Source organism: Lemur catta, chromosome 7 (genome assembly GCF_020740605.2).
Source record: "Lemur catta isolate mLemCat1 chromosome 7, mLemCat1.pri, whole genome shotgun sequence".
Classification (NCBI taxonomy): Eukaryota; Metazoa; Chordata; class Mammalia; order Primates; family Lemuridae; genus Lemur; species Lemur catta.
The window spans coordinates 63,311,643-63,332,346 of NC_059134.1; the positions used below are offsets into that span (position 1 = coordinate 63,311,643).

Here is a 20,704-nt window from a genome sequence, read left to right on the forward strand (position 1 = left end):
GGCCAAATCCTTAGTGTTTTCTTCCAAACATACTTTCTCATTTTTTGAAATATGGATAAGCTCAGACTTTTCTGAATCTATAGGTTCTATTTCCTTTTTGTTTAACAACTCTGTGTTTAAGTCATTTCTCTCTTCTTTCGTTTTACCATAAGCAGTCAGGAGGAGCCAAGCCGCACTTTCAACACTTTGGCTAGAAAGAGCTTCAGCTAAATATCAAATTTCATTGTTCGCAAGTTCTACCTTCCAGGAAACAGTAGAACTTGAATACAATTCAAATATCACTTTATAACAAGGATCACCTTTCCTACAATTTGCAATAACAAGTTCCTCATTTCTATCTGACACCTCATCAGAATGGTCTGTTTGTATGTCTGTGAACAAGCTGTTCATGATGACTTAGGTACCCTCTAAGAAGACTGAGGCTTTCTCTGTGGCTCTAGTCTTCTATTTCTGAGTCCTCACCAGAATCACCCTTACTGGTCTGTTCATGGCAGGGTGGGGTTTTTCAAGCTTGTACCTCAAAACTCTTCCAGTCTCTCCCCATTGCCTAGTTCCAAAGCTGCTTTCACAGCTGTAGGCATTTGTTACAGCAGCTCCCCCACTTCTTGGTATCAATTTCTAGTTTAGTCTTAATGGGAAGCCTTCTCTGAACCCCACATTAGGTTATGTACTCCTGACTTCTAGGCTCTAGTAGTGCTCTGTGAATTGTTAATAGCACTACTGAAATTCTCTTGGCTAATAGCTCCTTGAGGGCAAGGACTAGTTTTATATTCATTCATTCATTCATTCCTTTTGTGCCCCTAGTTTAGTTCTTAGCAAATATCAGGTGCTCCAGAGGAGCTCCTTCTCTTGTCCTCAGTAATTCAGCTAAGTAAGCACCTGTTGAGCACTTCATATTTGCTTGATGCCAGCCCATTTCATAAAGCTACAGGAGGCCTCACTCTTTACGAACCAGAGTGATCACTTTTTGGCAGTAAGAATAAATGTAGATATGGAGAAGCCAAATGCTGAGATACCTCACAAGAAAACAAAAAGCAATAACATATTCATTGCACCTCTCCTACCCCTAGAGGTAGATACTATTACTATCTCAATGTTAGTGTAACAAAACAAGATACAGAGAAATTTATCTAAAGTTACACAATTAATATTGGAAAGTAAATCTTGACTGTGTGATTCTGGAACCTGTGTTCATAGCTACTGTGCTATGGTGCGTGCAGTGTGATTAAAGAGTGGTGTCTCTGCAATATTGCATTTCCCAGACAACCTAAGTTCAATCATTTAAACACCAAAGCATCTAATTTTAACCTAAAATCTATTACATGCTTCTCATCCAAGAAGCTTCAGAGTCACCATTCAGAGGATGCCCTCTGGCCTATTAAGGTGTGTATGGTGCTAACTCTCCTCCACTGGATAACTCTAGAATGCTATGATGTTTCAACCTGATTTTCTTTTTTTATTATTATTTTTTGTTTGAATAGGCTTTATTTTTTAGAGCAGTTTTAGGTTCACAGAAATGTTATCTTCTAAAATTGCAAAAGAAAGATAAGTTCATTGTATAAATTCTAAAACATATAGAAAATGAAGTATTAAATGAAGCCTTTGTAGTTACCTGAAAGGGCTGTTGATAAGGGAATTCTGACATTAACTGTCTTGGATGATCCCTAACATTGGTTCTAGTGCAGTGTTTCCTCATTGGTTCAGTTCCCTGAAACACTTAACAACTCATCATCAGAGCTGTCTGGTGCTGCCTGTTTCCTCTATCTAACTACATCACCACTTTCCCTACGAGGCACCATTGATATCCTCAAGTTCTGCATGGCCTGATTTCCTAGCTACATTTCCCAGTGTTATCTTTATTAGGCCTCTAAGACACAATTGTCTTAGGACCAGGAAAGTGTCTTGTGCTCTGAACCACTACGTATTATATATGCTATATGTATATATATTTCACTCGATCAGATTTGTGCAGTGTTGTCTATAGAATAATTGCATCAGATTCATCTGAGATTTGAGATGCTTGGTAAAAGTGGAGGTTCTGGACTTCATTCAAGACCTATTAAATAAGAATGTCTAAAGTTAAAGTCAGGGGTCAACATTTTCCTCCTACCAAAACATATTCTATTTTTACTTTACATTAGTAAATTGTCAAACATATTCAAAAGTAGAGAGGATAATATAATAAACTCCATGTACTCAAAACTCAGTTTTAACAATTTCCAGTTCATAGCCAATGTTATTTCACCTATAATTTGAAGTAAATTCCAAATACCAGTTGAATATTTCTATATGTCTCTATGAAACATAACCACAATACAATTATCATACCTAAAAGTAATTAAGAGTAATCTCTAATATTGTTACATTTCAGTTCAAATTTTCCTTGTCTCATAAATGTTTCTTAATTGTGCAGTACATTAGGTGCTTAATCATGTAACTGCTCCAGGCTGGGCTGGCCCTCTCTAGGCCTGGGGCTCAGCTCCTGCGCTGGGACTTCCTTTCACTGTCTTCTGAGTTGATTGCAATTTTTCCTGTACACTGTGTTGTCTTCTGTTTCATTTTAATCTCCTACACTCATCCTGAGCTAAATTCCTATGATAAATGCATAGAAAGTAATCTGATTACTTGGAGATCTAAAATAATGGCTTTTTAGCCCTCACACTTCATTAATAGCATGTTTGGGTATAGAATGCTAAGGTGAATGCAATTTTTTCTCAGAAGTTTCCAGGCATTATTCCATTATCTACTGTTTCTGATTAGACGTCTGATGCTGGTATGGTTCTAATTTGTGATTTTCTCTAATGTTCATGTTTTGAAATTTCACAATAATATATCTAAAGTTGTGTTATTTTATTCAGGCTCAATGGACCTATGTCATTTTGTCCTTCAGTTCTAGGGATTTTAAATTTCTTTTTCTTTGATGATTTTTCCCTTCATTCTCTCTGTCTTCACTTTCTGGAAAATTTAAATATTAGACCTGATGAATACTCTACAGCTCATATCTTTTGATTAAATTTCCTGAGTCTTTGCTTTTCAGGTCCACATTCAAGTAGATGTTCCTTGACTTTACCTTCTGTTGAATTTTTCTTATATTTTAGCAATCATGTTGTTTTTATTCTAAATCAGATGGGATCTCAAGGGTATCTTTTCCTGGTTATTGCTAAAGACATAATTTTCACTTTTACTTGTTATTTTATAAATCTAAGTACACAAATTAATTTGCTTCTTGCATTACTCTAATTTGTTTCATGTCAGGGGCCATTTATTCTGATGGCCTAGCTTGGTTATCCTCTTCTGAGCTGCTGATTTCCCATTTGTACCACAACTTTTCTTTTGTTGTCTGTTCAAATGTTCTTCCTGGCCATTCACAGTTTAGGGGGACAACCAACTTTCCTCATCTATATTAGTACGGGTGCTTAAACTTTTCATTTATTGGTCAATAATTGTTGCCATTCTGAAAGAGGTCTACTCCTTTTGTGCTTGCAGGGATCACCTACAATCATAAGTGTCTACCAGGGATATCTGCTGGGTCCAGAGGCATCATGGTGTGTTGCATCTGGCGTGCAGGGATGTTGCTGCAGTGCACTGTGTTCTAAGGCTGGGGCTAATAGCACTAGAAGAGGTTTCTGACAAATAGGACTGACTGCAGGGCATTCTACTCCACATCTTCCCTGGGAACGGCATACTTCACAGTAGCTCTGGGTACCATTTCATGCACATCCCCAGAGCAGCAATACCTTCAGGGATTTGGATCAGAACTGGTTTGCCATTTGCCTCCATTCATCCCTGAATGACCATCTAGTTATTACCTTGACCCTTTGGCAAAAGGACCAATTATGCTATTCCTATTCTTTAGAAAAATTATCTTGTGAATATTTTTAATGGCACCACATTTTTTGATTTTTTATAATGCAACATACCATAAATGACAAAGAGTGTGTAAAATGAATACATTTAACTTTAAGATTAATAATAAAACAAATGGCCATGTACCTACCACTTAACTTAAAAATAATTTCTCTCCTAAATAAAGCTATTTTGTGATTCTAAGCTGACTGTTCCTCCCTCTTTTCTGAGGTTATGGGTCTGAAGTAGGGAATATGGCCTTAGTCTGTGGTGCCCAAACCCCAGGGTCGTGTACCGGTACCAGTCCATGGCCTGCTAGGAACTGGGCCGCACAGCAGGAGGTGAGCGGAGAGTGAGCAAAGCTTCTTCTGTATTTACAGCCACTCCCCATCGCTCACATCATGGCATAAGCTCCGCCTCCTGTCAGATCAGCGGTGGCCTTAGATTCTCATAGGAGCACGAACCCTACTGTAAGGAGCACAGGCGAGGGATCTAGGTTGCACACTCCTTATCAGAATCTAATGCCTGATGATCTGGAGTGGAGATGAGGTAGTGATTCTAGGGCTGAAGAGGGGCTGCAAATACAGATTATCATTAGCAGAGAGATCTGACTGCACAATAAATGTAATGTGCTTGACTCATCCTGAAACCATTCCCCCACCACGTTCGTGGAAAAATTATCTTCCATGAAACCAGTCCCTGGTGCCAAAAAGCTTGGGTACCGCTGGTCTTAGTGACGCCAAAGTAGTTTTCTAGTACTTCTTTCTGAAAAAAGAGAGAAAATTACAAATGTAGTGTCTAGAGGGCACACTGAGCTATTTCTAAACAGAAGTCCAGATGATTATGCTTAGTGCCTGGTGTGGCTGTGTAGATGACCATCGGTTTCTCCCGTAGGTGTTCCCTGGGCCACTGCTAACTCACAGGACACCTTTGTGTGAATAAGGAAAAGCAACTCTTGTGATTTACCAGAATTTTTTTGTGGTAACTGTATGCAGAAAAATCTACAGTCACTATGAATGTGACTTGTGCCCCTTGGAGCTTACAGGCCACAACCCACACAACCGTAATTCGAGGTAGACATAGCAGGTGGTACAGGGCTGCTCAGGTGGGCTTTCTCATTTGCCCAATGCGACTCTGCCAGGTGCTTTTTTAGATTCTTGGCATTCCACGTTGAGATGGATAAGATCTCTGCTCTCATGGATCCTCCCTTATTAGACTTCTGAGCAAGCTGTTTTTTGAGTTCAAGAGCTCAACTAACAAGCTGGAGTTGTTGTTGAAGTAGGTCAGGGGTCCTATGGTTACTAGTAAAAGCGAACCAAGACTTCAATTTGCTTAACATGTTGTCTATACCAAATGAATCCTGGGAGGCCATGTTGTGCTAAGCCGATGAACTCAGAGCTCAGGTAGGATTCTTAAGTCCCTGGTGACCTTGTGTCCTGGTTTTTCCTGGGCAAATTTTAGGTTAAGTATCCTATCACTGTATAATTATTAATATAACCCCCTTTCCCTCTTAAAAGTATCCCAGCTTCAGACAGTAAATTATATGGTCACATATATTATTCAACTTTTTTTTTTTTTTTTTTGCTATGGCAATGAATCTCTTCAAAATTCTAGTGACTTAAAACACCAAATTTTGCTCATGGATCTGTGGGTTAGCGTCAGCTCTGCCCCAGGCTGTTGGTCATGTTTAAGTTTGCTCCTCATTCTGGACTTTGGGCCAATGTGACAAGTCTTCTCATTATGGCTCCCAGGCTGGAAGATCAGCTCTTATCTGAGAGCTTTTCTTCTGATGCAGAAGGTGGGAGACCAAGAGTCCTCTGGTCCAAGGTGGCATGAGTCATGTCCGCTCATGTTTCATTGGCTAGAGGAAGTCCCATGGCCACAACCAGTATCAGGGGATTGGGATTTATACTTCTCTCTTGGAGGGGAGCACTGTGGTAGGGGAGAGTGACTATTTGGTGACCAATAACACAGTTATCAGATCACACTCCTAAACCCTCTGGTCTCCTAGCGTACCCTTCCTCCAGCCTTTGTGGTGGTCTCCTAGCAGTGTCTGTGTCAGGACGGAGCTGCTGTGGTTAATGGGATGTAGGTAAGGTGTTGTGCCTCCATGTGGATTAAAGAACGTATGAAGGGATTCTACCACTGTGTGGGGCCTCTTTTGTTTTAGATTCTGTTGGAGGGGGTGGGGATTGATGTTTGCTGTGGCAGCCTGATTAACTGGGGCAGGGTCTCCTCCTTCTCCAGGGGCCCCTGCACCACCACCTATTGTAGAAGTCTGCACCAACAAGCTCTCCACTCTCCTGTGTGAGAGCCCTGTGGAGTCTGGGGTCAAACCATGTTCTCCCACCTGGCGCTGTGGCTCTGTGAGGTGTGCTTTCTGGCCCTTTTTCCTTTGCCCCCACTGGCTCCACTCCCCAGCCTCCATCCTTGCCCTGGTTTCCCTGCACCTGGGATTTTTAATTTTTATTTCCTCTCAGTATCCCTCCATTTGCCTGGGTTAAGTGTTCAACACTGATTGGCTTTTCCTTGAAAAGAATTTCAGAAATTCTTCGGTTACTGGTTCACTGATGGATTGATGATACCCTTCCTTGCTTATCCCATTTCACTGGGATTTGAGAAGACAAAAGTGAAAAAGATTTGAGCTCAGTTACCCATATTGAAACTGGAACCCCAGTATTTTCTAACAGAAATACAATATTGCTTTACCATGAGGTGAACATTGATTGGGAGGCATAGAAGGGATATGTTAAATCCATCGCCAGCCCCGACAGCTGGCTTTCTCTCAAGAACAATTTTTGATGAAGAAACAGTTTTATCATTTCATAGGAATGACCAACTACCTTCAGAGTCACATTGAAAAGCGCATGCATGGTAGTTGTTCAGCTTAACTCTGCGGGTAAGTGGCTTGCAGGAGGGGTTCCCATGCATGCCCCAGCAGCAATATAGCTCTCCACAGATCACGGAATGTGGGCATTGCTGTGGATAGTTGAATTGTGAATACTAAATGACTAACCTAATTTTCTCTTTTATTAGCGTACGAATCTATGAAGATGTGGGTGTATGTCATGTTCCCCATTATCTTCAAACCCTAGCGTAGAACCTGGGCATTCAGAAAACTTTGGTTGAAGCAATGCAAATATTAATGATGGACATTAGAGGCAAAACATGGGAAGAATTCTTGAGGCTCCTGAGGATAGTGGAGCGCAGCAGGGACAGGTAGGGGTATCCATTAAAGTAAGGAGTTTACAGCCTCCATAGTGCCAGAAATGCGTTCAGGTTGATGCCTCAGCCTCCCTGGCGCTGTAAGGTGGGGCAGAAGCCTGAAGGGCATTGGGCTCTGTTTTGAACATGGGGGCACAGCCATTGGATATTGCACTGTTATGGGCCCTCACTGAGGCCATGGGGCTGTGGTCCATGTAGAAGATGCTGTCGTTACTTGCCCTGTCCCGCACCCTTACCACTTCAGCATGGGCCTGTAGACCTCTGGCGCGGCCTCTGCATTGATTTTAGTGGGGCATTTCTCTGGCCGCTGAAGCTTACTTTCCCCCCTGTGCTGTAGGTTGCAAATGCTGGGGGTTTAATGCCCTTTGAGAACTGTCCTGAAATCAAGGACTAAGGGGAGTTGGTGTATAAACAGCTCAGATCCCTCGCCTCCTGGATGGGGTACCTGAGGTGTATGGAGCCTGCCCAGCAGGCTTAGCCTCTGGTCCCCCACTGTGATAATGGGCTTGATAATGCACCCTTTACTGGCTGTCTTCTCCGGGTGACTTGTTCCACTTGCCCTACCTGTGCTTCTTTTTCTTTCTTAATAAACCACCTGCCCTTGAATACTTGCCTCAGGGTCTGCTATGGGGTAACCCAAACCACAAACTACAACAGTCTGCCCGGGGTCCTGAGGACCTGGCCACGAAGTGGTGTGCATTCTTAAGGCTGCACTGTCCACAGAGGACTTAAGCTTCATTTTGCTTAGGGCCTTAAAAGTTAATAGCAAAAATAGGGGAAAAAAGCACTCTAGTTTCTCTTGTTCTAAAAAGTTGTGACAAACAATTCCCAAATTATATTACATAGCTCTTTGAGATGACAGATTATTTTTTAAGATAATTGAAACTGCCCTGCTCAAAAAAACATTAATGATTTGCACTGCCTATAGTGTAGGTCTCATTTGACTTGCACGGCATTCCTAGTCCGCCTGAGTATACCCTGTTTCTTGCTATAGCATACTGTTCATGGTTTCTAAACATGGCCTGGCTGTTATGTTACCTCCTCTGTGCTTTTGCTCACTGGTCCTCTGGTTTGTGTCTGAATCCTCATTGTCACTGCTGCAGGATAAGGTGACCCAGGAGCATGCGCCAGAATGGCCTTCTGCAGTCGGTTCCTGAGGGATGAATGGATGAGAGGGTCATTCTTCCCCCACCATGCAATGGGTGGACATGCGGGGAACAATTACACTGACCTTTGATTTTTGCTTCTTTGCAGATATCTCAGTGAGCCTGCTGACCCTTGTGGTCACTGCCTGTGGTCTCGCTCTCTTTGGCGTGTCTCTCTTCGTGTCTTGGAAACTCTGCTGGGTTCCGTGGAGAGAACGAGTCCTGCCCTCTGGTAGCAAAGACATCAACCAGGAGCCTCTTAACTACACAGACACAGAGACCAATGAGCAGGAGAACAGTGAGGACTTCCTAGACCCTCCCACTCCCTGCCCTGACTCCTCCATGAAGATCAGCCACACCTCCCCTGACATTCCCCTGTCAACCCAGGCAGGGGCCCAGGAGAACTGCACCCATGGCATCCGCGTGCAGCGCCAAGTCACAGAGCCAACCTCGTCAGCTCGGTCAGTAACACCCCTTTCCTTTCTGAATGCAAGGCAAGAATCACTCCATTTTCCTGTCTGCAGCAATAGCATTGATTGGTCAAGGAGCCTGTAGCCTTTTTGATGTCTGCTTGTTATCAGAGACATGATTATGGGAAAATTTCATGCTTCCTATGCTTGAAGTTAGGTTTCTGAGCTCTGCTTAGTCTCTGCTTAGTCATCAAAATAATAGTTAATGTTATTAAAATTTACCAAGTACTGTATAAGAACTTTATATGCATTGTTTTATTATAGTTCCCAACTTTTTATGAGATAGATGCTATTATTATTTTCATTTTATAGTAGAAGAAATTTAAGCCAAAGAGCTTAAATAGTAAGTAAACTACTTACTAAAAGAGCTTAAGTATATTAGTAAACACCCAGGATTTGAACTCTGGTTCAACCAACATGAGAATCTGAGCTCCTAACCAGTCTTCCCTGCTGCCCTCCTGGTGCTATAGAATTTATTCCCTGTGCCTTTGACCTAGCATAGAGGTTACACACAGGCTCTCTTTGGACTCCACAATGTGGCTGGATGTCTTTGTCCATCTCCGGCCTTTGGGAGGCCTATAGAGTCCCCAGGCCTAGGATCACTCTCTTCCCATTGTCTGGATGCTTTGTGCTCTTAAGCAGTAGAGAAATAATACAGTGCAGTGATAAAAAAGTGTGGTCTCTTGAGGTCCAATGAACTGGCTTTATTTACATGTGTGACATTGGGCAAATTACTTACCCTCCATATGTATCATTTCCTCATCTGTAGAAGAGAAATAGTAGTAGTAGTAACTTATAGGTGGTTGCAGCTAGTAAGTGCTCCAAAACGTGAACTGCTGTTTTGCTTTTAATTATTGTTGTGATGGCCTCTCCCAAGACGCAGATGTTGCACAAAGGTGTGTTTGAGGCTAAACAGCCAGTTCTAAATCACTGGATATAAAAACTCATTTTCAAAAAGAGATTTCAGGAAAAGAGACTCAGGAAACAGCTTTCTTTAGAATGAAAATATTTGCTTGAGTGATAGCCAGAGGAATAGCATGTGCTGTTATTTGGAAAGTACAAGCACAGTTTGGAGATATTTTTAAAAAATCTTTTTTATTTGTTCCCTGGAAACAAATAAGATTTTACCCTTTTTTTATGTTAATCAGGTTTATCCTAGAGGCTCTGCTCATTCGCATTAAGTGGGATGGAATATGACAGTTTATAATTTAATTTTTTCAGAAACCTATTTTAGCAGCATTTCCAATTCTGAATCAAAGAGCTAAGCCTAAAATATTCCTCTGCAAGGAGATGGGTAGTTGTTTGCCATTTGATTTAAGAGAAATCCTTAGATTTTATCACTAGGATTTCTCTTCAGATTTAAGATTTAAATATAACCAGAGCTCTGTTTGATGCTGTCATGGAGTTCATGTGATGGTGCAGCCACACAATGAAATCCTTTTAGTACTTCAATAGCTAGAACCTTTTAAATGGAGTTGCCATTGAAATTTCCATTGAAATTGTCTCCTATTTCATTCTACTCTGCATGTAACTTTTCTGGTCTGGGTTCCTTTCGATGTACAGTGACAGTGCTGTTTTTTTCTTTTTTTATTAGATTTGATCTGAGGACTTTACCATAATTTTAATGAATTGATAGCAATGACATCACTATAGTTATCACAATACTACAATGGAAAATGTATAAATATTCTGCATATCAAGAAATATTTGTTTAAAAAAAGGAAAACTGTCGTTATCTTCACCACTGATTTGTAAAAATTGGGTAGAAGGAAAAAAAAAAAGGAGAGAGAAGGAATTATCCCTGCAAAATACATTTTACATTCAGATTTATTTTAATTTTGGAGGTATATAATTAAATTATCTTTTCTGATGGCCCGAATCAGTTTTAATAATATCTGAACTACCATAAAAAAAACTAAACTCTTTCCAGCTGCATTTGAACTAATACTGACAATTTGCATTGTTTTGCATTTAAAACATTCATACCTAAATTACTACTGACCTAGTTTTATAGGCTCTGTCTGGAAATATATATATCTTTCTCTTAGTCTCACCATAATAAGAATAGTGTATGATCTTCTAATTATTTAAGAATTGTGTTGCACTATAAGAAAAAATATGCACACAGACTTCTTATTGAAAAAATAGAAAAAAAGGAAGGAAGTTTCCATCTTGCTCCAAAACATTTTTAACATTCTTTTTAAAGTAATCTTTTTTGATATCATATTTTGGGAGGGGGAAGGTATGTTTTGCTGAGATGGCTCTCAGCAGTCTGCTTTTCCAGTTATTATTTCTTCTCCCTTCTTTCTCATTGTGTTCTTTACTTTCTTCCTGCTGTCACTGTCTTTCTTTCTGTCTCCATCCTGAGCGGTTATCACTGTCCCAGGGTTCCCAGTGCACAGAAGACATAGCCTCCCATTTAAAGGCATCCTCACAAGCACTAACGCTGTGATAACTTCTATCACAGCGTTTACGTCGGAAATCTCAGCCTCACCTGGCCTTTTCAGCTTGGGTATGTTTGACTCACACCAATGCCTTTTTGGAACATTGTAAAGATGAGCTTTGTCTTATCTTCTAAGAACGTTTCAGGTCAGAATGACTTTTTGTTGTTCTTCCGAGATCAAGCGTGTTAGGATTCTGTGTCTGGATAGCTCAATTGCTATTAGATCCATCCATAATTCCTGTTAATTCTTTTTTATTTGAATGTGTGGTATGTTTTAATTTTCTCAGAATTGTTCAATACTAGACCTCTATAAAGTTCTCTATTCCAAATATATGAAAACCCCTAGATCCCTAAAATAGAAGGGACTTTGAAAGGCCATGTAATCCATTTCCTGATTCGTGTCTTAAGATGAAAATTTGTTCTGTTTTATAAAATCTACTCAACTTTCTTTTTTTCTTTACTCTTTTTTTTTTTTTTTTTTTTTGAGACAGAGTCTCACTTTGTTGCTCGGGCTAGAGTGAGTGCCATGGCGTCAGCCTAGCTCACAGCAACCTCAGACTCCTGGGCTCAAGCGATCCTCCTGCCTCAGCCTCCCAAGTAGCTGGGACTACAGGCATGCACCACCATGCCCGGCTAATTTTTTCTATATATATTTTTAGCTGTCCATATAATTTCTTTCCATTTTTAGTAGAGACAGGTTCTCGCTCTTGCTCAGGCTGGTCTCGAACTCCTGAGCTCAAACAATCCGCCCGCCTCGGCCTCCCAGAGTGCTGGGATTACAGGCGTGAGCCACCGTGCCCAGCCCTCAAATTTCTTAAGTAACACTTCGGTTTTATGAAAATTTCAATTACCACCCCACAAACTCCTTATCAGGTCTGCTGAGGCCCTGCATGATATTGCCACAGTCTGCTCCTAACAGCCTCACCTCCTGGCCAGGGCCACCATGTTTCACAACCCCAGAGGACACTGTTAACATGGACTCAGTAGGACACTTTCCCTGGAAGAAGCTCATCATGCTCCAGCTACACTAGTCTCTCTTTGTTCCTTCAGTATCACGAGTCTTTTCCTGCCTGGAGGCCCTCACACATGTTCCCTCAGCCAAGAATGCTTTTCCTTTTTTTTTCTTTGCCCTCCTGGGCTTCTTTCCAGCCTTAATAGTCCTCACTGAAACCCCACATACTCAGAAAGGTCTCCCTGACCACCCATCTGAAGTCTGTGCTCTGTCCTCCATATGTTCCCACTCTTAATTCCTTCTCATGTTGCCTTGTTTTCACTCCTTCCCAGGATTGAACTCTATTTCTAAGTGATTATTTACTTGTTTATTACCCATACTGCCCTCTAGACTGTGAGCTCAGAGGCCACATCTGTACTGCTTCTCCCTATATATCCAGCCCCTGCCACATAGAAGATGACGATGACTTTTTTCCATGAGTGATTGACAAAGTATATTGGTCAATATCAGACCACTTTTTTCTTGTTCTGCTGACAAGAATGGCAGAGGGCCAGAAGTATGAACTGAGTAGGGCCTGAAGGGTGTGAGGCTGGCAGAAGGCCATTTGTCCCAGGCCTCACATTCATTAAGAGCCTCACAACAGGTTTTGACCTTAACTCTGGATTAGGCAATCCATAGAGTCACAGAAATAAGCTGACAGAATTGAAAGAAGAAGACAATCATCACATTCTAATTTAGGTCCCATTACTGGCCGCAACTCCAGTAAGTACTACACAAAAATTAAATGTTGTAATTACACTATGAGTAGCACATTTTGGTTAAGCTATATTTTTTTGTGTTGAGAACATTGGTTAGACATAAAGACCTAAAACATAACAATTTTCGAATCACGGTTATTTCTTCAGATTTTAATAAACTCGCTGCTTCAAAAGTAGGAATTGCGTAGACCTGTCTCAACTTCCACGAGACCCTGAAACTAGATGTAAACTGGTATCTTCTCTACTGGGATTTAATTATCAGAAACTATTGTGTCCATGGCCCCCTTCGTATGTTTAATATAAACACAAGTATTAAGCATTTGCTATGTGCAAAATTTCATATTAGGTGCTGTTAATAGAGAGGAAAAAAATAGCCCTGCCTTCAAAAGGCCCACAGTAAGAGCACCAGTTATACATATTGAAGTGTTCAAATTATTCTTTGAAAGATTAATCTGGAAAAAATGTATACTATGCATGGGACAGGGGTGAAGACTAGATACAGGGGGCTGGTTTCCAGTCTGTAATGATGAGGGTCTGAACTCAGTTGGGAGCAGTGGGAATGAAAAGAGAGACATGATGTGAGCTACTTTAGAGACAGTGTTAGTGAAGAAAGGTTTGTCTCCGTTATGGGGCATAAAGTACTTGAGGGTGACACCAAACTTTAACCTGGGAGGGGGTGGGAGGAAGCAGGTCGTGCTTCAGTGTATCCACCTGTACTTGACCACACACCTCCACTGGCCGCAAGGCTTGATGCCTACACCTTTTTGTTATCACCCTCCTCCTAGAAGTCCTTGAATCCCAGGCCAAGAAAGCCTCAGATTTCCACTTCCTCCTGCCCTTAAAGTCTGTTAACTATGTCTGTCCCTGTCCAAGACTTCCCCTTCTTCTATGTCTTCTTGTGGTTCAGGACAACCCAACTTTTCTCTATCACCTGTGGAGCTTCAAAGAAGGAAAATAGGTTCCTGTCTCCACTATTTCCATACTTTTTGCTGTGACTTGAATGGAGGAAAGCAATCAATGACAGTTCTGAAACAATGATTTGCTTCTCTTTTTCTTCTCCTTGGACCTGGAAGCCTGGTTGACACCGGTGCCCCCAGACCAAGGAAAGGTTTCACTTCTGAGATGGGGCCACCAGGGTGAAGGAACATAGATGAGTGTGCACTTGTCCGTGGTTCACAGGAAACCCAGAGATGGAAGAGTGCTGGTGATTCTGAGCAGTGGCTCTTACAGAGTCTGGAATGAAATACGTGTGGGCATATTGGAAATTGAGTTAATTTCTCTAGTAAAGTCTATAGCGTGAGCTTGGAGGTGGTTAAGGATGAAGCCAAGCTAGATAGCCAAGCCCAGCTCAAGCACCATCTCCTCCATGAAAATTTCCTGAGCCAGAGGCCTTTCTTTCTCCCTCTCTGCTTCTGGGATTCTCTCATCTTTGGTCAGTCCTTATCACTCTCTGCCCTGCTTCAGAGTTACTAGGGGACCATCTCGTCACCTGACTGGCCAGTTATTTCCTTCAAGGCAGGGACTTCAAGATTAATGGAAAAAATGTATAAGATGCATGGGACAGGGGTGAAGACAGGATACAGGGCAACTTCTACCCCACCTGACGCTTGCTTTGCACATTCACATTTGTTGAGTTGCAGTGTAATGTCCTCTTTCTTATGATCTGATGGACCCTGACGGACCTAGTTGGCTTTTTGGGTGATGGTTTAGGGACTGAGACTAGAGCTGGGACTAGCTAATTCACATTTGAGGAAAGGAGAGGAAGAAAAACCCCTTTGCCTCTGGGTTTCTGCCCCTTCCTGACCTATAGCTGCAGCTCAGTACAAGGCTCAGATTCCTTCAAGCATGAAAGTGTGTTTTTTAGTTTCTTATGGGAAATCTACTTTATAAATTTTACTAATTATCTTTGAATTCAAGCTTTCTCCAGGTTCAACCACCAGTCTTCCAACTAAGGTCTTGGGTAGCCAAGTCCAATCTTTAAGTTTCTTTCTTGTCCCTTCCATGACAGGAAAACAGCCTTTGCCCTACCCGAGAGAAAATGGGAGGTAGAGGAAGCTGAGAGTCCAACCCCCAGCAGGCAGCTTCTCTGCAAAGTGTTAGGATGTGACTTATTTACAGAGGAGATCATCTTTCACTTTCTCTTACCCCCTGTCCTAGGGAGGTCCACTTTTTCTCTTTCCACTCATTGTTCATAATGAGTCCTGAGAACACCAAAATACAGGACTCCCTAGACCTATTTGAGAGAACTGTCTGCTTCAGACACAGATGCCTCCTTACCACACTTACTCATTGTTGTAATCAATGTCACTCAGTGGCATTTAAATTCTAGACTCTTGCCCTGGGTAGCCTCTCATTCGCTGCACTCAAAAACTATCTCCATCAACCATTTAGAACCACCTCATCTGTGGTTAGGAGAGCTGAAGATGTAACACTGTTCTGTATCTTTCCTCTTTTCTTGCTTTGAACTTGCTTTTACTTCCCGCCTCCATTTGAGGAGCCTGTGAGAGCTATGGAATATTGATTTTCCGTTTCCTCCACCTCATCTTCTCCCTCATGTCCCTGGGGTGGGCTCCCTGTCCTACTTTCTCGTTTTCAGCCCCCAGAGCTTCAGAGGTTATTCAGGGAGGTTATGAGTTACTCTGGTTCTCTGGCTAATGTGAGCTTCTCTATTCTACCGCCTCCTCTCCCCCAACTCCACTAAACTCTAACTCCCTCCTGAAAGGAAATTGAAAGCAATTGAGAGGGAGCCCCGGGGAGTGAGAAACTGTCATGGCTTGTTGCAGTCTTTGCTATCTGCTTTAAACCACTACCTTAAAGTTAGATTCAACTGTTTTCCCAGTAGTTAAGTGAGATTCTGAATTTGGGGGGCAAGGAGGTGTTGGAAATGAAATTAATCATGTAAAACATGTGGGTATATAATAGTATTCATATCTGTGATTGGTTTTTATACCCTTGGCTGTATTGGAATTTTGAATGGAGAGATTCGTGTACAATTGGGTTCTAAGGGAACAGGATCTTGTTTTGATCTTTTATGTACAAACCTCTCCATAATGTTCTCCCAATATACTTCCTCTACCTGCTGGCAACCCTTTGTGATTAGGAAAAGCTGAGCATGCAGGACTAATTTCTCTTCAGATTTCATGTCTAAGAAAATGTTCATGTAAAACAGAGTATATCCCATTACTAAGCAGACAAATCCATGCATTTTAAATTAAAACTAAAATATGCATGGTGGGTCTAGACCTACAGACAAGGGTGAAGACAAAATGTTGCTGTGATGGATCTAATTCCAGTGCTCAGAAAACTCAAAGGTAAATTGTTATGACCAGAGTCTGCCTGGCAATCCCCTGGGGAGCAGAGGGGCAAGGTGAGGGGCTGGGTATAGACACAGGATTGTTGTTTTACCACAAACTTCCGTCTGGAGAAGCATCATCCAGTGGATCTTGAGGGTGCATTTTTATCATGTAAACAGCACCGATAACTGGACAGCACCCAGAATGGTCCATACCACTCCCCACTAGTTAGTCCCCTAAGTAGTCCCCAACCAAAATGGTGGGAACCAATGCAGGACCAAATCATGGACTTTTTTTGAATCTAGCCTGCAAAGAAAATTCAGTAGAGGGAGACTGGGCTGGCACCAGCCCCTTCTAGCCTCTGTGTGGGGCAGGGTACTTTCTACTGCCTGCCGGTCCTTTCGGCCCACAGAGTCCAACAGAGCCAGGTTCAAGCTCTGTTCTAGCACTGCAAAGATTCCACTTCTAGACAAGGGAATGACCTGGCTGAACTAGTGCAGAGAGCCAGTTTCAGGCAGTTAACAGCATCTCTTGCCTTTCTTCTCTTGCCCCAATAAATCATAAGATACATAGAAACCTTAAGATTTTGGATTTCTCTGTAAGAGATTAAAATCTCACAATGGCTCCTTTCAGACCATACAGTTTTTGCACATGTGGGGACGCATGTGACTTGGATGTGTCTGTGTACTGTGGCCTGTGCTGGGTGTGACAGTGCTCTGGTTGTACCATATTGGGGTTAGTGATGAGGAGACTTCTTTAGGATGAAGAGGAATGTTCAGCATGACAACATCTGTGCTGACAAGAAAGAATAACTTCAAACATGTTTGGGGGTCTCTTAATCCCATTTTTACAGCTTCATTTCATAAAGCAGTCTTAAGAAAGGAAGAGAGGACAAATACAAATGTTTACTCTGCCTCTCCAACTTTTCCCTGTCCCTCGGAGACAGCCCAGCTGTTCCCTTTCACCTTGCAGTGGAGAGGCTATTTTAATTAAGGTTATTGAGCAACTGCTTACAAACAATATAATCACTCTGAGCTAAGATCACACAAAAATACCTTAAGAACAACCTTGTAGTAATGACTACTTCTCTCAACTTGTGACGACCCACACAGGTAAGACAGGTAGGTGTTAAAGAGAATTTTAAGGAAATTTTAACCCAAACCAATAAGTGAAGAGTATACTCTATTAGCAAATATTTAATTTGCAAATATTAATATCTAGCCTTCTCTAACTGAATCCTTATATGCATTTATGGTAGCTCACCTTTAATCTTTGTGCCATTAGTGATTATTTCAGAAAAAAAGGTCTTCATAATCTCTAATCATGTGTTAACCATGTGGTATAACAAAAGCACAATCCCAGTGCTGTGACTGGCACCTGTCAGAACCACCACAGTCCCCTGCAAGCAGACACATCCCAGTCACATACATTTTCACATGAGCAAATGCTGTGTTTTTGTGACGAAATGATTTCATTTAAACTGGTAAGAACTCATGTCCTTATAAAGCTATAAGCCAGTGACAGGAAATTCTATGTAATTTAGAGAAAGATTCATTCTTCATAAGGCAACATTTAGCTAACTATTTCAATTTCAGGATGATATTGTATATAAAGGGGAATAATTTTATTTTTAAAGCAGTTTGTACAGATCTTTACATTCTACCAGCCGAGTAAGCTTCTTTAATGGCATATTAGACAGTTTAGAAAGTGCATTAAACCCTTAAAGCTCCAAGGTCACATTTAGTAAGTTCATTTCCTGATACCAAGCCTCAATTTTGAGCTTCAAGCCTTAGGGAGCAGCTTACTCACATTGATGAGCATTTTGAATTTAGGCCAAAAAAAAAAAAAAAAAAAAAGCCCACAGATCTAAGCCCTTAACAGCACGTAACAGGCTACCTACATCCCAGGCACAAGTCTCTGAAAGACTCATAGCTAATAAGGTTATAACTGTGTTCTGTCTTGCTCTTCATTCAAGGCATAATTCAATCCGAAGACAACTCAACCTGTCAAATCCAGACTTCAATATCCAGCAGCTGCAAAAACAGGAACAGTTGACCGGAATTGGTAGAATTAAACCGGAGTTATATAAGCAGAGGTCACTGGATAATGATGATGGGAGAAGGAGTAACAGCAAAGCTTGTGGGAGACTGAACTTCATTTTAAAATATGACTGTGACTTAGAGCAGCTCATAGTGAAGATTCACAAAGCTGTCAATTTGCCCGCCAAGGACTTTTCTGGGACTTCAGATCCTTATGTCAAGATCTATTTGCTTCCTGATCGGAAAACAAAACACCAGACTAAAGTGCACAGAAAGACCCTGAACCCTGTGTTTGATGAAGTGTTTTTATTTCCGGTTCCCTACAATGACCTTGAAGCACGAAAGCTTCACTTCTCTGTGTACGACTTTGACAGGTTCTCTCGTCATGACTTAATCGGCCAAGTGGTGGTGGATCACTTCTTAGACTTGGCTGATTTCCCCAGGGAGTGCATCCTTTGGAAGGATATCGAATATGTCACCAATGTGAGTCCAGCATTTCTTCATTTGGGGGTGGGGGCCTTCTTGGTTAGCATGGAAACAGATTACTTGCACATTATTTTGGGGGGTAAAGTATAAAATTCATGTCTATGAACATCTAGCTAGTATTTCAGAACCTTTTTGTACTTTTCCAGAAACAGGTCTTTAACAGTATTCATTTTGAAATTTCTAAGAATTATTCATAAAAACTACATTATAGAATTACATTCTGTCTTTTTTACTTTCAGATTCTTAGCTATTTCATAATAGACAGCAGATATTATCTGTCTTCCTTACCACATTTTCTTGAGAGTGTTCTTAGGTTATCTGCTCTAAATGGAACCTGGCATTCTATTAACTGTGGTCTGCAGCTAAGAGACCATCGCCTTATCCCAGAGCATTAAATCCTTACCTCTGTTCTCAATTTGGCTAAATAGCATTTCCCATGATAAGATCCTCTACTTTAATACTAGAACCAGGAGTGGCTGAGAAGAGTTGGTACCAGATTTTTAAGTGTAAGACTAAAAAAAATCAAAGTTGCAAGGAGGGCAGTATGAAAAGAAACTACATATAATGGCAAAACTAATCTGTAGAGGGTCAAATCCAACTTAGGGCTCAGAAAAGAAAGCAGAGGTGCTATGAAATGGTAAACCATATATCTATGTTTATATTTTAAACACAAGATTTCAGAGGTAGTATGTTTACTCCATTTACATCCTTTTCACTATCCTGCGGAAGTGTGTTGATGCTCTGGGAATAAAAAGGAAAATGGGACTTTCTCAGGTAACTCTGATATTTTAAAGCCATGTGTTTCTTTCATCTGTCCAAATTCCCTGAAACTACTGTTAGCTCATCTTATTGAATATGAGCCTTTCTGAGGCCAGCACAGCTCTTTCTCTACCTTGGCATCCACCAAGCACCACCATCCTTACTCAGCTCAGACAGCTTGAGTCTGGAGCCTAATTAGTGAAAGATTCTTGCTCTGCTCAGGAATAAGACACACAAAATCTCTGCCTAATGATCAAATACCCACACTGGTACCCTTGTATCCTCAGCCACTTTTATGAACTGGGGACTCACCCACGCTTTGTTTGCTCTATGGGTCGCCTTCTCTCCACATGTCACAAGCTTCCAGTGCCAGCTTTGTCCTGCGATCCAGGTAAACAAAGTGCAGCATGAGTTCTGCTGGCCTTTATCGTAATGATGAAGACAGAAAAGTTGCTGGAGAGGTGCAGAGAATAGCAGTTGATGAAATTAAGGTGATTTGAGATATTGGGGAAGGAACAGACCTCTTAATTTGTAAGACTGTAATATATGTAAACCCGAAAATGGATGCTGGGGGAAGCAAGGATTGTCTCAAATACCAATTGCAAAAATCAGGGAGCAGCATGAGAAGGTCTAAAGAAACAAAATGGGCAGGGTTCCTATACTAAGATATGAATGGCTCAGGAATTAACCCTCTCATTGGCATATTTACTGCCAGCTGCAGTGATCAGCCTTGAACTTATATCTGATCTCAGGGTATGGTAGGGAGAGGTCTCACACCATCTAGGGAGACATCAATTTATATTTTTTGACAAATGTATTTCATAAAAATAGCTGGAGAGGTTATCAGAAAGCTCAACAGGCATCCTGGTGAGAGTTGCCTTCTAGAGACTTTGTGAAGAGAGCAACACAGTGCACAGTGGCCAATACAAATCGAGATAAGGCTGATGATCCCTGGTGGGAATGTCTCCTAGAGCAGGTTCCTGTGGACAAGGATATAAAGGGAAAGGCTGCAGAGACCTTCTGGCCCTGAGATCATTGCCATTTCAGTGTTCGCCTGGGACTAAGAGTTTCCTGTCTATTGTTGGAAAATCCTGGATTTCTATAGGGTTGAGGAGAACGTGGATTTTTTTTAATCAAGGAAGAAAAAGAATAAGGCTAAAGGCTTCAAAATTCTCAGTTGTTTTCTCAGGTAAACAATAGATCTTCTAAGCATTGATCTCAGATTTTGGATGGCCACAGGAGAAGGTAGGCCCTGAGAATGGGATTATAGATTATTTTATAATCTGTT

General features: G+C 41.4%; 1 protein-coding gene across 1 annotated transcript in view; it reads left to right on the plus strand.

The window, feature by feature from the left end:
• SYT9 (synaptotagmin 9) overlaps positions 1–20,704 on the plus strand; it is a 177,397-nt gene that overhangs the window by 44,825 nt on the left and 111,868 nt on the right. The window contains exons 2-3 of the mRNA XM_045556508.1: positions 8,326–8,677; positions 18,108–18,654. Of these exons, the coding sequence (XP_045412464.1) occupies positions 8,326–8,677; positions 18,108–18,654 (899 nt within the window). The remainder of the gene's footprint in view (positions 1–8,325; positions 8,678–18,107; positions 18,655–20,704) is intronic.